This window comes from Sceloporus occidentalis, unplaced genomic scaffold (assembly GCF_023333645.1).
Source record: "Sceloporus occidentalis isolate IW3139 unplaced genomic scaffold, rSceOcc1.0.p SCAF_122, whole genome shotgun sequence".
Classification (NCBI taxonomy): Eukaryota; Metazoa; Chordata; class Lepidosauria; order Squamata; family Phrynosomatidae; genus Sceloporus; species Sceloporus occidentalis.
In genome coordinates this window covers 2,837,258-2,853,796 of record NW_028317102.1, presented here as the reverse complement: position 1 = coordinate 2,853,796, position 16,539 = coordinate 2,837,258, and the positions used below count along the sequence as shown (strand labels likewise).

The following is a 16,539-nucleotide window of genomic DNA, read 5'->3' as shown; positions in this document are numbered from 1 at the left end:
AGGAAAAAGGCTCGTATGAGCAAGTGCGATGAAAAATTCCTTCCCCCGACTCAAAGTCAGCAGTTTCTCTAGATATCCCACTTTCTGGTACCGAAACCTGATAGTAAGTGCAGTAGCGACTGTTACTGTCCTTATTTATATGAACACCTTGTATTATGACAAATTTCTACCCGATTAGCTCCAGCCGAATACACAAAATAATTGGAATTTCTGCTATTTGTGGCTGATAATGGATTTGTTCAATTTCCTGTTTGTAGCAGAAGCGTCCCCAAAAAGTAGCCTGAAATCCATAATGAAAAAGAAAAGCAGCAGCACAGGTGGTCACAAAACTCACACCAAGAAGAATCTCCAGTTCGTTGGGGTCAATGGTGGGTAAGCATCGAGAGGACATCAAGCAGTGTGACTTTGTAAAGAATTTTCTGTTTTTGTGTAACTTGCATCCTTCTCATGGCACCCAAACCCTGGAGCCCCCTGCGGAACAGACTTTGGTTGGGGATGATGAGGCTTATAGTCCGACAGACACCGGGCGGAGATCTACTCTGAAAACAGTTAGGGGGTTTACGGTTAAAAATAAGTAAAGCTGGGAGGCTGTTCCATTTATCTACCACCATCTCAGAATATAACAAATTCCATATAAGTTCCCCTCACTTTAATGCAGCATAGCCAGGGTTGGGGTCTTTGGTCGGCAGTGGAAAAGGGCAAAGAATAAAGCGGGGTTCCTTTATACTGAGTTCCCTGCCGGTTCTCACACCTCCCCAAAACAGCGGCGGATCCCGTCTAGAGCGAGAAAAAGTAATTATCTGTGTATAATGAATGCTACGTTGTGAGTTTAATTTATTTTTTCCATAAATTCTCATTTTATTGCTTCATACGAAAGTTTCAGCTTATAAAAACAATACGCAAACTTTTTTAGAAGCTTTTCAGTTTCTATGGCAACATCCTATCAGCACTTGTTTTTATGTCACATGACGGCTAAGGATTCCCTGAGATTTTAATGAAATCAAACAAGGAAATCATTATTTTTGGACATGAAACAGTAATCGCTCCATTTAGTTACACAAAATCTTCAATTCAGCAGAGTGAGTGGAACAGCAGCTTTAACACAGAACCAAATGCTTAAAAAAAAGACAAAACATGGAAGTTTGTAAAAAAAAAAAAAAAAAAGCCAACTCCTCCGGGGTCTCCGACAAGCAGCTCGGATCACCTCTTAAATAAAATAATCGCAGAAAAGCAATAAATCCGTAAAGAATCCGCAATCGCTTAGTCGTTTTTCACTTTTTTTGTGCAGACATCCCCGTTCCCGACATCGCTTCCCAAAACGTTCGTTCCTGCGATGCTTCGTCGGCCTATAGACATTGATAAAAAGTGTAAATCTACCCCAAAACACTGGAAAGACTTTGTATCGGGGGCTATAGGGGCAGCTCTGGGGGTCCAATTTCCCAAGAGAGAGAATCTAGATTTTCTGTTTGGTGTTTGGCTCTAGAACGTCACTGATCTCTTCTGGAATGTTCGGATTGTTCCGGTTCTTTCCTTTCTTTTTATATCTCGTTCCGGTGTCCTTAGTTACGAAACCACATCGAGCGAGGACTCCTCGGAAGAAAACTGCGCCGCTGACAACGAGAAGGAAGAGGCTTCGGCCCCGACGCGCCCGGGCGATGATGGCAACAACCGAACGGACGACGCGCTAGAGCCGGACCCGGGGCGTAAGCCGGAAGATTCTGCGGAGTCTCCGGAACCCAACGTGTCCGAGACCCAACAAACCGTCCAAAGGTAACTGCACGATACATCGCTCGGGGAGTCGCTGGGAACGCTGGGAACGCTGGGAACGCGAGCCGCGAGACCTTTAATGCAATATTTACACATTAGATTACGCAGCGGCTTAGAACGCGATACCCAGGATTATAAAGGTCCGTACGAGCAACTCTATTGGTCGCCGGCAGGGGCTTCTCTGCCATCAACCAATGAAGTGCAAGTGCTGTATACAGTAATAACCCCCCCCAGTGCTGTATACAGTAATAACCCCCCAGCACTGTATACAGTAATATAACCCCCAGCGTTGTATACAGTAATATAACCCCCAGCGCTGTATACAGTAATATAACCCCCCAGCACTGTATACAGTAATATAACCCCCAGCGCTGTATACAGTAATATAACCCCCCAGCACTGTATACAGTAATATAACCCCCAGCGCTGTATACAGTAATATAAACCCCCCAGCACTGTATACAGTAATAACCCCCAGCGCTGTATACAGTAATATAACCCCCAGCACTGTATACAGTAATATAACCCCCAGTGTTGTATACAGTAATATAACCCCCAGCACTGTATACAGTAATATAACCCCCAGCGTTGTATACAGTAATATAACCCCCAGCGCTGTATACAGTAATATAACCCCCCAGCGCTGTATACAGTAATATAACCCCCAGTGCTGTATACAGTAATATAATCCCCAGTGCTGTATACAGTAATATAACCCCCAGCGCTGTATACAGTAATATAACCCCCAGCGCTGTATACAGTAATATAACCCCCAGTGCTGTATACAGTAATATAACCCCCAGCACTGTATACAGTAATATAACCCCCAGTTTTAATATTAAACCATTTAGAAGTTTTTTTAAGAAGAAAAATATGAAGCAGATAATACAGCGGTAGGACCCCCGTTATTGGCGCGTTATCTTAGGTGAAAAGTTTTGGGCTTTTTTTGAATGATGAGTTTTTTAGACGATGTTAGGTAATAATCTGTATAACGGGCCGGACTCTGTTACATTGTTGTTTGGAATCTCTGCTCGTATGAAGTTATTACTTTTTTTACTCTTTGCCCCCGAAGCTGCAGGTTTTCAGCGTATTTTGTAGAACGCGTTGCGGATAATACTTTCCATTTGTGTTTTTCTCGCTCGCGGGGGCCGGAACGCGCTGCTTGAACGAATGCCGCTGTCAAAAACGTTTCTATTTTTAAACGTTTTAATGTCAACAAAGAAGGATTTATACCGATTTAACACTTTCGCCTCCAAAATTCTGAGTCTGAGGTCTAAATGCCTGCAGATCGGCCCCATTCGGCCCCCGTCTGTCCGTTTCTCCTGCATGTTGAAGACTCCAACCTTAATCAGTCGTTGGTCTCGTCTTAGATTCAGGAGCCGTATGTCTATCCCATGCATGTTTAATACCCTCACTGTATTACCCTCTACCACTTCTGCTGGCAGGCTGTTCCACGTATCTACCACCCTCTCAGCTCAGTAAAGTAAAACTTCCCTGCATTACACCTTAGCCTTCAAACCTCTAATTTCCATCCCTCAGGCAATGAATAGGTCTAAAAGCTGGTTAACCTGTTTGTTGCCGGTTGGTTTTGGCATAGTCCCTGCAGGCTATTGATTGAAGTTGACATTTTCGGCGTATCTCTTGTTCCTCTGCAGATTCGTGGTGAGCGACTCCTTTCGTCATGAATGCCAAATACTGAGCAGTCACCTCGAAGAACTCCAGTCTACAACAGACAACCAGCTGGTGCGGTACCCTTCCTTCTATTCTGTTACTGGCAGGAACGTTACATTGCTGATGTGCCGCGCATGTTAAAGCCGACACAGCGCTCACGTCTCTCAACCCTTACGTCCAACAACCTTTCTCTTAAAGGACCCAACAACCTGATTGAAGGCTGCATGCCAGGACTTGGCCACAAACTCAAGACTTCCTAAAAGGAGAAAAAAATGTAGAGTCCACATTTTATGTTTAAATCATTAATAATCTAAATAACAAAACCCGAATTCTCCGAACAAAAATGAAATCCGACTAGGAAAAGCGAGACCATTATTCTGTAAATTGGGTTTTGACTGCAGACTTCCTCGTTATTCTTTAGCCGTGGAGATGAGTTCTGTATAACGATAATAGAAACGAAAGGCTCCATTATATTTATGGGTCTGCGGGACCCTCTGGAGGGGCTCGTCGCGTTAGAATGTTCCTTTTGTTAATTATTTTCTAAACCTCATTTATTAAAACGTGTAATTAGCCTCGTTCGGCACGCGCCGCCGATTACCGACCAATTCTACAGCCTCATCCCTCTCTATAAATCTATTCGCTCCGACGTTTACCTCCCATCACACTGCAGATATCCGCCGAACTCTCGTTTAATTACATTCCGTCGTCTAACAAAAAAAAACCCAACGCTTTTTATTTCCATGAATCTAGAACGTGATTTAATGTATGGAGAATGTAAATGAGCGCAGATATACCGTACATTGTCGGATTTTAGATATCCACGCAACCCTCATGTCTTCTTCTTACTTTACATTGATTATGGCAAATAGTTTATTTATGGTATTTTAAGAAAAAAAAACTATTATTTTCTGCAGTGTAACTAGATTGCAAATATTATTGAAAGAATGGTCATTTTTCTTAATGTCTCTTGGATGATGATGATAGTGATTATTATTATTATTATTATATAGGACATTCTGCAGTATATACCGGATTTATATATAAAATATGTTTTAGGTCCAGATGACCTCAAGAAATCATATTTATATATATTAACCGCCCCCTATAAATATATCTGATGGGAACAGCTATATTCCTGTCCTGATCACCATGATTGTCCTCCCTGTTGGGTTATCTCTCCCCTACCACTAAGTTTCTGATTGTTGTTGATTGGTTACCTCTTCCCTGCTGTTAAGTTGCTGATTGGTTCAGGCAGCCTTTTTGAGAGCTCTTTCGGTCGGGAAATTGATTAGATAATGCTGGTCCTGCCACAGGCTGCCACCCAGATGGCAGATTTATATTTTTTTCCCTTTATTTTATACGCATTTATCTTATGTTGAACATTTTATGATTTTTTTTTTTCTGTATCCCTATGTACTACATAAGGAGACCCCCAAGCCGCTCGGTTACTCTGCATCATGGGAGTTGTAGTCCAGAGCTGCCGTGGCTGTGGCCCCCACTTCTCTTTGCTCCCATGACGCAGGGAGTTCTCGCTTGGTCCGTTTCATGCGTATTCTAGAATTATGTTCCGCGTTGGGGATTTATAAGGGGGGGCGCGCCGTGCTTTGGCGTCAGCGGGGTTTGCGTGGGGTGGGTGGTGGATGTTTAAAGATCTCCATCATGTTTTGGCAGAAGAGACCTGGTGACGTTTAATCTCCGTGTGATTGTTCTTGTAGAGACAATCCTTATACACCGTCTGCCAAGAATGGTTCCGAGTCTCCAGCCAGGACTCCTCCAGCCCGGATCTGGTTGCCGTGTACCTGGAGGACTTGGAGTCCATCAGCCCGCGGCTCTTACAGATGGTGGTCAACATCGCCGATGAAAACGGGAACACGGCCCTTCATTACAGCGTTTCGCACTCCAACTTCGGGATCGTTAGACTCCTGCTACGGACAGGTAGGGAAGGTCTTATCAGCGGCTTCATTCCTCCTTCCATTTGAATAAAGTCAGGGAGGACTCGGCGGTTTTTTGCCCTTTAGAATCCGACGCAGAAGCCTCAGCCGGTTGCCGGAGCAAACTTTGTAGCTAATGAGGTTTTACTGATCCCTGAGGATTTGGGCAGAACCGACCCGGTCCGCCCTGCTGCTCATTTCATTAATAAATGTCCGTTTAGTCCCATGAAACCAAACGTTAAAGTTTGTCGTTTTTGCCCCCATAATAAAATGTTTTCAGCCAGCTGCATATCAGCTGTTTGTATGATTCTCGCTCTGTTATCTGATCCCCGATCTACTAAACACCCCGACTCTTTATCATACTGCCTGTGGGGAACAATAGAATGGCTCAGCTTTAATCACCCAGTTGGACTCTCTGAATAATGAAAGTCTATGGAGGAACGGACTTCATTAGCATCGCCATAAAGCGTCAGCTCAGTGTGGTGTTTGAGCCAGGAAAGTCACCCAAAATATCACATGATTGACAGCACCGGTGGCTCCAGGTCTGCAGATAAAGGGAGTTTATTGGGACAAAATGAAATAAAAAAACAGAGTTTTGATAATCTACATTACTGTATACAGCGTGGGGTTGAATATCGAATATTAAGCATGTTTTATAAGTTAAAAAGACTCGTTTTTAGCGAATATTAAATCCACCCCGTAGCATTTGTTTTTTTACACTTGTCGTCGGGAGAGGGTCTCGTATTATCGAGCGTCTCGGCCAGATGTGCTCTTAAAATCTACATAAATGCTGTCATTACTCTCCAGATGTGGCGGCCGCTTGCCGGCGCCCTACTGATTCCTGAATCGCCGCCGTTCACAGGCTGCCGCTTCTTTAATGAGTCTAATTAAGGGAACGGAGGAGAAAACCGCCATTCAAAAGCAATTAGTTAACCCGGTTCCTGAAAATTTTCAAGAGGCAGCTGTCAGAGACGGATCTATAGGGTTCTCCACCTCATATGCTATCTGAAAGCATTTTTATCTGTTTTATTTTATGAATTTCCTGTTTTTCCTCCCCAGGCGTGTGTGATGTGGACCATCAGAATAAAGCCGGCTACACCCCGGTGATGCTCACGCCGCTGGCAGCAGCAGAAAGCGATGAAGATATGGAAGTGGTCCTGGAGCTTCTGAACAGCGGAGATCTTAACCTGAGCTCGAGCCCGGTATATATATATATATTCATTCGTATTACTGGTGGGGCGCTATATGGGCCTCCTCCTAAATCATATGATATCCAATAAGTGCTGGAGAATGAATTACTACATTGGGGCAAAGCAGTGGAACTGCAGCAATCCTCTTCCCCAAAAATGGTATTTAAAGAGTGTTTTATTTCCTGGTTTATTGCACATTTTAGTGAATATTTGATAAAATGGAGGTTTTTTTCAGATCTAGCTGAAATATGTCCGGAACTATCTCCCAATGTGAATAGAGAAAGGGGGTCTATAGAGGAGAGGCGGCCGTGGGATTCTTGTGTTATGATGTCATTAATATGGATACATAGAAGATGATGTCACATGGAAATGATACCAAGAGGCCTTTCATATGTTCGGATAATTTATTCTAATTCTAGTTAAACGGACCCATTTTTGTTACGCAGCTGATGAATTCCAAACATTTTCCAAAGAGCTAGAAATACAAGTGAAATTCACATGAAATCTAAAAAAAATCCGTTACTTCTCTAAAAGAAGAAAGTTAATGTTTTTATCGCAAAATCATTTTTGAGATCTTTTTCTACCCCATTTCTCTCTGCTTTCTGCATACCTTTTGTTGTCTTTTTTCCTTCTGTTCTAATCTTTCATTTGCTCGTCTTCTTACTCACATATATATATATACACGCTACCGGTCAAAAGTTTGGGGTCACTTAGAAATGTCCTTGTTTTTTAAAGAAAAGCGCATTTTGTCCCTTAAAATAACATGGAATGGATCAGAAATCCAGCGCAGACGGGGTTAATGTTATAAATGACTATTGTAGCTGGAAACGGCTGATTTTTAATGGAATCTCTTCATAGGCGTACAGAGTCCCTTTATCACTCCCATCACTCCTGGGTTCCAATGGCCCTTTATCACTCCCATTACTCCTGTGCTCCAGTGGCCCTTTATCACTCCCATCACTCCTGTGTTCCAATGGCCCTTTATCACTCCTGTGCTCCAGTGGCCCTTTATCACTCCCATCACTCCTGTGTTCCAATGGCCCTTTATCACTCCCATTACTCCTGTGCTCCAGTGGCCCTTTATCACTCCCATCACTCCTGTGTTCCAATGGCCCTTTATCACTCCTGTGCTCCAGTGGCCCTTTATCACTCCCATCACTCCTGTGTTCCAATGGCCCTTTATCACTCCCATCACTCCTGTGTTCCAATGGCCCTTTATCACTCCCATCGCTCCTGTGTTCCAATGGCCCTTTATCACTCCTATCACTCCTCTGTTCCAATGGCCCTTTATCACTCCCATCACTCCTGTGCTCCAATGGCCCTTTATCACTCCCATCACTCCCTGCTTCCAATGGCCCTTTATCACTCCCATCGCTCCTGTGTTCCAATGGCCCTTTATCACTCCCATCACTCCCATCACTCCTGTGTTCCAATGGCCCTTTATCACTCCCATCACTCCTGTGCTCCAATGGCCCTTTATCACTCCCATCACTCCCTGCTTCCAATGGCCCTTTATCACTCCCATCACTCCTGTGTTCCAATGGCCCTTTATCACTCCCATTACTCCTGTGCTCCAGTGGCCCTTTATCACTCCCGTCACTCCTGTGTTCCAATGGCCCTTTATCACTCCTGTGCTCCAGTGGCCCTTTATCACTCCCATCACTCCTGTGTTCCAATGGCCCTTTATCACTCCCATCACTCCTGTGTTCCAATGGCCCTTTATCACTCCCATCGCTCCTGTGTTCCAATGGCCCTTTATCACTCCTATCACTCCTCTGTTCCAATGGCCCTTTATCACTCCCATCACTCCTGTGCTCCAATGGCCCTTTATCACTCCCATCACTCCCTGCTTCCAATGGCCCTTTATCACTCCCATCGCTCCTGTGTTCCAATGGCCCTTTATCACTCCCATCAGTCCCATCACTCCTGTGTTCCAATGGCCCTTTATCACTCCCATCACTCCTGTGCTCCAATGGCCCTTTATCACTCCCATCACTCCCTGCTTCCAATGGCCCTTTATCACTCCCATCACTCCTGTGTTCCAATGGCCCTTTATCACTCCCATTACTCCTGTGCTCCAGTGGCCCTTTATCACTCCCGTCACTCCTGTGTTCCAATGGCCCTTTATCACTCCTGTGCTCCAGTGGCCCTTTATCACTCCCATCACTCCTGTGTTCCAATGGCCCTTTATCACTCCCATCACTCCTGTGTTCCAATGGCCCTTTATCACTCCCATCGCTCCTGTGTTCCAATGGCCCTTTATCACTCCTATCACTCCTCTGTTCCAATGGCCCTTTATCACTCCCATCACTCCTGTGCTCCAATGGCCCTTTATCACTCCCATCACTCCCTGCTTCCAATGGCCCTTTATCACTCCCATCGCTCCTGTGTTCCAATGGCCCTTTATCACTCCCATCACTCCTGTGTTCCAATGGCCCTTTATCACTCCCATCACTCCTGTGCTCCAATGGCCCTTTATCACTCCCATCACTCCCTGCTTCCAATGGCCCTTTATCACTCCCATCACTCCTGTGTTCCAATGGCCCTTTATCACTCCCATTACTCCTGTGTTCCAATAGCCCTTTATCACTCCCATCACTCCTGTGTTCCAATGGCCCTTTATCACTCCCATCACTCCTGTGTTCCAATGGCCTTTTATCACTCCCATTACTCCTGTGCTCCAATGGCCCTTTATCACTCCCATCACTCCCTGCTTCCAATGGCCCTTTATCACTCCCATCGCTCCTGTGTTCCAATGGCACGTTGTGTTCGCTGATCCAAGTTTAAGTTTAAAAGGATAATTGATGATTAGAAGCCCTTTTAGTAATTATGTTTACAGACAGAAATCTCCTCGTTTCCATGAAAACAGCTGAGTGACCCCAAACAAACAGCAGCGTACATTTACATACACACAGTACCGCATCCTCCACTTCCCTCCTTTATGTTCCTCGTGACTGATGGTGATTGCTGCGCGTTGCGGGACCCGGTCGTATTGACAGGTTTGCCCCCAATTAGAACGCCGGGGCTCTGGAGAAATTTCTCTGCCAATAAACCAGCGATATCCAGCGATCATCCCCGCGTCGGCCCAAACGGAGCGCTGCGAGGGTCAGACTGACCTCCGTGTTTGTGGAAAGCCTCGGTGGGTTTAGGTGACTTACAGACGCTGTAATGTATGGCGGCTTTATGTCCCCCAATGCAAATAACCCCCTGCGGAGCTCATGATCAACGTATTCCATCAGCAGTTTTTTGTGGTGTAGTTATTACATGTTCCCGTTCCAGGGCGGACAGACGGCTTTGATGCTGGCGGTTAGCCACGGACGCTCAGACATGGTGAAAGTTCTGTTAAACTGCGGAGCTGACGCCAACTTACAAGATAAAGACGGGGAATCGGCTCTGATGATGGCCTGCCAGCTCGGCAGCTTGGAAATCGTGAAGCTCCTGGCTGCTCGTCCGGAGTGTGACTTCGACCTGTCTGACCAGGTGAGAAATGCGAGTCCTTCACAATGATGTCATCATCATCACCGGCGCATCTTCATTTACTTTTATCTTATTTTAATCTGGCAGAAAACAAAAATTTCAGAAATATTGAGCTGGTTTCTTTTTTTAACCCAGTTTGTAATTTTTGCCCCATAATATAAAGTTTTCAGGCAGCTGCCTATCAGCCGTTTGTATGATTCTCGCTCCGTTATCTGATCCCCGATCTACTAAACACCCCGACTCCTTATCATACTGCCTGTGGGGAACAATAGAATGGCTCAGTCTTAATCACCCAGCCAGACCCTCTGACTAATGGAAGTCTATGGAGGGACGGACTTCATTAGCATCGCCATAAAGCATCAGCTCAGTGTGGTGTCTGAGCCAGGAAAGTCACCCAAAATATCACATGACTGACAGCAACGGCGGCTCCAGGTCTGCAGATAAAGGGAGATTATTGGGTCTCTTTAAGGGTAGAAGGATGTTGATTAACGGTAACATTGTCTCTTCTTCCTTCCCCAGTGCTGTTTTTTTCCTCCCCAGTATACGGTGCGGCTCGGATTCTCCTGTTATTTGTAATCACAGAATGTTTTTATTTGTTATTCAGATGCTTTTTCTGCTGCAGTTTTGCTGTTAGGTTTGTAGCTCAAAGAAATGTAATTACACGCACCGGCACCCCAGCACTCTCAGCCGAAATTACCAAACATTTCATACTCACATAATACGCGGGGATTTAAAACGAGTGCCATGAATTCAGGGCCGGGACATCAAGGTTAAAAACAATGGTAACAATCTGTATTTCTGTCTGTTACCAAACTTGGTTTTATTATAATTAATTTATTGCTTTTATTTGTCAATCAAATGCAACCGCTTCAGAGTGGTAAAGAAGTTTTACTTTATGGAGAGGGTGTTTGATAGGTGGAAGAGCCTCTCAGCAGAAGTGGTCGAGGGTAATACAGTGAGGGTATTAAACACGCATGGGATAGACATACGGCTCCTGAATCTAAGACGAGACCAACGACTGATTAAGGTTTGAGTCTTTAAAGCAGGAGAAACGGGCGACTAGACGGGGGCCGAACGGGGCCGATCTGTTCTCTATGCAACAGTATAATTCTGCGCAGGAACGCGATGGAATTCCAGAGACCTCCCCCCCCCCCCCCCGTTACCCAGGGGTCCCAGCTCCAAAATGAGTGAAACGTAAGAAACGCACCCAAAAAATAACAAAACTTTTTATACGATCGGAAAGGACAGCGGTAACGGTTGGGTAATAATAGCCAATGCCGGGAATTATTTTCTGCTATTTTTATTTTATTTCTATATTTTTTCCTCTCTGTCCCTCCATCATGGAAAAAATATATATTTGCCATTTTTCTTACATTTGGTATAATGTAAGATTATATTTTATTGAAGGTTAATAATAAATAAAATAAAATGTTTTGCACAAATAATAATAATAAAATAATATTAATAATAATATTATTAAATGAATAATATAAATTATTATATATATAATATTTTGGTTAAATAAATTGTATGGGAATTGAAATCTACTTTAGGTTGGCAGCGATTCAGGACACAATTTCCAGAAACATAACTTTCAGGAACAGAAAGTTTCAGAATATCTCTCGCCCCCCCCCCCCCCATAACTGTTTAACTCTTTCAGACAGGCGTCAAAGAAGGTAACGTCAAAATCGGAAATTATTTCTAGTTTTCAAAACGTAGCCGCAGGAAAGAAAAAGAAAAGTTTTACATTTATTTGATTTTTTTTTAGGTTCCTTTCCATTCTCGATTCCAGATGGAATCCACTTTTAACCCCATGGGTGCTGGAAACAACACAAGGATAGCGTGAAAACAGAGAATTAATCGCGTTCTTTGTTGTCCTTTTTTCACGCAGGTCGGGAACACAGCCTTGTCTATTGTTCTGAATTCTGCCCACACCGAGATCGCCGAATTTCTACAAGCCCACGCAGCTCTCCGCCATTCCAGCCCCCCCACAGAAACCGAAAAAGGAACCTTATTGTAAATAGAATTTGGGAACAAAAGCCCTTTTCTTCGTCTCTTCGTCTCACGGAGCATTGGGGCCGATTCGTGCATTCTTTTTAGCGAAACTATTTGCGATATATCTATACGTTTATACTCATATATGGGCCTTCAGAATAATCAATTTTTGTCGTCGTTTCATATGCAAATAATTTTTTTTCCCAGCAAGTCCATTGGCTTCTTCAGAAAAACGATAATCTCAGCGCAAACACAAAAAAAAGTAGATTTACAGCATTTACACGATTAATCATCAGGCAACGGTTTCTAGAAAAGAAAAGGAAAGGATTCTCTTTAAATAATCGAAGATCGTGATCAATGAGCTCTCCCCGAAAGAAAGAAAAAAACCCACAAACCGAGATTTATACAGAAAACGCTGAAAAATGGGTTTCGCGCTGGAACACGTTTTTATTATAAAAGGAACGGCGTTTTATTTTATTTTTAGTGAAAATATTTTCAGGGACAAACAAAGTATTAAGTTGATCTTTCGTTTGATACATTCTTACCCATAAAGCACACAGAGCTTTTAAAAAAATGCTTTTATTAACACTAAAAGGGCCAAAGGCTAATAATTCAGGTTTTAAATGAAAAAAAAAAAAAAAGCTCTTGTCCCGGCCAAGTAGAAAATAGGAAAAAAGGTTCATTAGGAACACTAATTAATAAAGCACAATCATTATTACTGAATAAAAGTTCTTAAAAGCTTGAAGGTGGGAGAGGGAGGAAGGATAGCATCCCCTTAACCCCTTCATGACAAAGCCCGTACATGTATGGGCTCACAATGCATTGTTTTTAATGGGTGTAAGGACAACCCATTAAGGGGTTAAAGGCCTTTTTTCTTAGCTTCTCGGCTCTCAGGTGGCGACGTGTCCAAAAATAATTTAAATTTAGCATGTTTAAAAATAAATAAAGAAGGGCACTTTTCTTTAAGGGAAGCTGCAGCTCCAGAGCTGGAGTGCAGTACCCCCTCTGTGGCCACTGATTAAAGCAGCCAATCATATGAACTTTTAAAGGGACCGTTGGCTTTCATATACATTAAACGTGTCTGGAATGTGCGGTATTTAAGCAGGTATTTTTTTAAGATTAAAGTCGTTAATAAGAATAAGCCGAAGCACAACTGATAACGTCGAGGAATAAATCCCGAGCTCAGCTAATCACGAGCAAAAATCCAAAAAGCACAAACATTCAATATTTTACATAATTGTTGGTTAGGAAATACTTTATGAAATATTGAAAATGTTATTTTCTTAAAAAATAGAAAACAGATTTACAAAAAAAAAAGAGAGAACACGGCTACATGTATCAATGTGTATCAATGCCGAATATTCTGCCGAAACCCAATAACCCTTTCTGTGCCGGATGATCATTTTAATCGAAGCGGAATACGATGGCGCTATATAACGCAGTAATAATAATAAATATTAGGACCTGCAAATAAATGGGTTTCCCGCTGATACGAGGGAAATCTAATCAGTCCTAAACGCCAAGAAATAATAACAGAGAGCTGATTCAGAAACGTAACTGTAGCAGAAGGTCGGAAAACCAGGAGAACAAAGTTTCACGATAGAGCCTCTCGTAGGCTTTAAACCACCGAGCGGATGGAAATTCCGAGCGGATGGATATTGCGAGCGGATGGATAGTCCGGGCCGATGGATAGTCCGGGCCGATGGATAGTCCGAGCGGATGGATATTGCGAGCGGATGGATAGTCCGGGCCGATGGATAGTCCGGGCCGATGGATAGTCCGAGCAGATGGATAGCCCGAGTGGATGGATAGTCCGAGTGAATGGATAGTCCAAGCAGAGGGATAGTCCGAGTGAATGGATAGTCCGAGCAGATGGATAGTCCGAGTGTATGGATAGTCCGAGTGAATGGATAGTCCAAGCAGAGGCATAGTCCGAGTGTATGGATAGTCCGAGTGAATGGATAGTCCGAGCAGATGGATAGTCCGAGTGGATGGATAGTCCGAGTGAATGGATAGTCCGAGCAGATGGATAGTCCGAGTGGATGGATAGTCCGAGTGAATGGATAGTCCAAGCAGAGGGATAGTCCGAGTGGATGGATAGTCCGAGTGAATGGATAGTCCAAGCAGAGGGATAGTCCGAGTGGATGGATAGTCCGAGCCGATGGATGCACGCGGTGTCATTTGGTTTGCTGGATAACACCGTGTTCCAGAAGGTAGCTTCATGGATTTCATTAGGAAGAAGCTGCATCTACAGCACTCTGCAGTCATAAAAGGTCTCCAGAGACTCCGCTCATCAAACTCTTTCGGAACAAGTGATCTCGCTACAAACACGCGGGTCTCTGTACACTGGGCGCATCGATCTCATGGAATAGGCTCTACCTTTATAAAAGATAAAGGGCCCCAAAGAGCCGATACCGAGACCTGCGATAAACACAGCTAATTGAGAGTGTGTGCTGTGCCTTAACTTTGGGGGTAAACTGAAATGTTTAAGTGAATTGAACAGGGGCAGCTGGACTGTAGAGGTCGTTTTCGTTCAGGACCACATATAAAGACCGTGAGTATATGTATACACCGCTGTTCAAAAGTTTGGGGTCACCGAGCTGTTTTAATGGAAAACAAGGAAATTTGTAAGTGACCCCAAACTTTTGAATGGCAGTGTATATAGCCCCAAAACCATACATGGCACTGTGTATATATATATATATATATATATATCCGTACATTTTCTCAAACCACTTCCCGCTCAGAAGGCTTCTCAAGATTATGACATTTATCAGTATTCTCCGATCTTTTTGTTAATGGTTTTCAAACAACCGACCTGTATTTGTATTCCGAAAAAAGTGAGTTCTGCAATATAAAAAAATACATTTTCTATTGGGCTGACATTCCATTTTAGAGACGAGCTTCCGAGAGAATCAACCTCCTTGTATCAGGTGAAAAGCAAATGAGAATCTGGAAAGCTCCTCCATAAAACGGAATGTCAGCCCAATAAAAAAGATGTATCTGTATCTCAGTACTTCTAACCCAAGCTACATGTTCTACCAACCCTTCTACCCCAAGCTACATGTTCTACCAACCCTTCTACCCCAAGCTACATGTTCTACCAACCCTTCTACCCCAAGCTACATGTTCTACCAACCCTTCTACCCCAAGCTACATGTTCTACCAACCCTTCTACCCCAAGCTACATGTTCTACCAACCCTTCTACCCCAAGCTACATGTTCTACCAACCCTTCTATCCCAAGCTACATGTTCTACCAACCCTTCTACCCCAAGCTACATGTTCTACCAACCCTTCTACCCCAAGCTACATGTTCTACCAACCCTTCTATCCCAAGCTTCATGTTCTACCAACCCTTCTACCCCAAGCTACATGTTCTACCAACCCTTCTACCCCAAGCTACATGTTCTACCAACCCTTCTATCCCAAGCTACATGTTCTACCAACCCTTCTACCCCAAGCTTCATGTTCTACCAACCCTTCTACCCCAAGCTACATGTTCTACCAACCCTTCTACCCCAAGCTACATGTTCTACCAACCCTTCTATCCCAAGCTTCATGTTCTACCAACCCTTCTAACCCAAGCTACATCTTCTACCAACCCTTCTAACCCAAGCTACATCTTCTACCAACCCTTCTACCCCAAGCTACATCTTCTATCTCAAACTACATGTTCCATCTTATCTAATACGCTGTAATTATTCGTAGTTTTGGTTGTTCACGCCTTTAATCTGCAATATTTATCGGCACATTCTGTCGCAGAAGCTCCTGCACTTTCCTTCGATATTCAAACCTTTATTGGACTGCAGATCGTCACTAAGTTGCCAAGGGTTTCCTACATATTTTTTATGTTTTATGTCAAGAAAGTAAATCAATAAAGTGTATGTATCTTAACATTTGTGGTCTTATTTTACCAAACCAAGATATTGAAGGCCAGTAATATTTCCTGATGTTACTTTTAAACCTTTGCCCCTGTAGCTTAAGAGGTTAACAATAAGCACTCCAATAAAAGTAAAGTCCGACTGAAATTTGTATATCTTTCCCCGATTGCTTTAGACAATTGACTTTTTGCTTACATTTTATTTATATAGACAAATGATTCACGATCATTAAGATCCCCCGATTTTTATGCTATAGCCTTTAAATATTTATAGAAAAAAATCCACAGAAGTCCATATTGTTTTATGCAACAATTTTATTTAGAATTTTTAAGCCTACTAAAATATTTCATCCACTTTATTTGTTTACAGAACGGTAAAAACAATGATTTTGGCTTTCCACGGAAAATGATATTTATTAAACCTCACCTGAGCGAAAATAAGTCCTACAACAAAAAAACAATGGTTTCGGGTATAGAGTGAAGGAGCTGAGGGATCGGGGGGGTCCGCGCGGCACGAGGGGCGCCAACAATTCCCGCTTCGTCGCTTCACGTTCTGGGCTAAGAGGAATTTGGCAGAATCACTTTGAAAGCGCAGTGGGTCGGCCCTTCCGGGTATTAACCCCCCC

At 43.4% G+C, this 16,539-nt stretch overlaps 1 protein-coding gene across 1 annotated transcript in view; it reads left to right on the top strand.

Moving 5' to 3' along the window:
• Window positions 1-12,056, top strand: part of LOC149282161 (KN motif and ankyrin repeat domain-containing protein 4-like) — a 30,755-nt gene extending 18,699 nt beyond the window's left edge. The window contains exons 3-9 of the mRNA XM_089498593.1: window positions 258-372; window positions 1,564-1,770; window positions 3,423-3,510; window positions 5,154-5,373; window positions 6,429-6,571; window positions 9,839-10,039; window positions 11,928-12,056. Coding sequence (XP_089354719.1) covers window positions 258-372; window positions 1,564-1,770; window positions 3,423-3,510; window positions 5,154-5,373; window positions 6,429-6,571; window positions 9,839-10,039; window positions 11,928-12,056 — 1,103 coding nt within the window. The remainder of the gene's footprint in view (window positions 1-257; window positions 373-1,563; window positions 1,771-3,422; window positions 3,511-5,153; window positions 5,374-6,428; window positions 6,572-9,838; window positions 10,040-11,927) is intronic.
• Window positions 12,057-16,539: the final 4,483 nt, after the last annotated feature.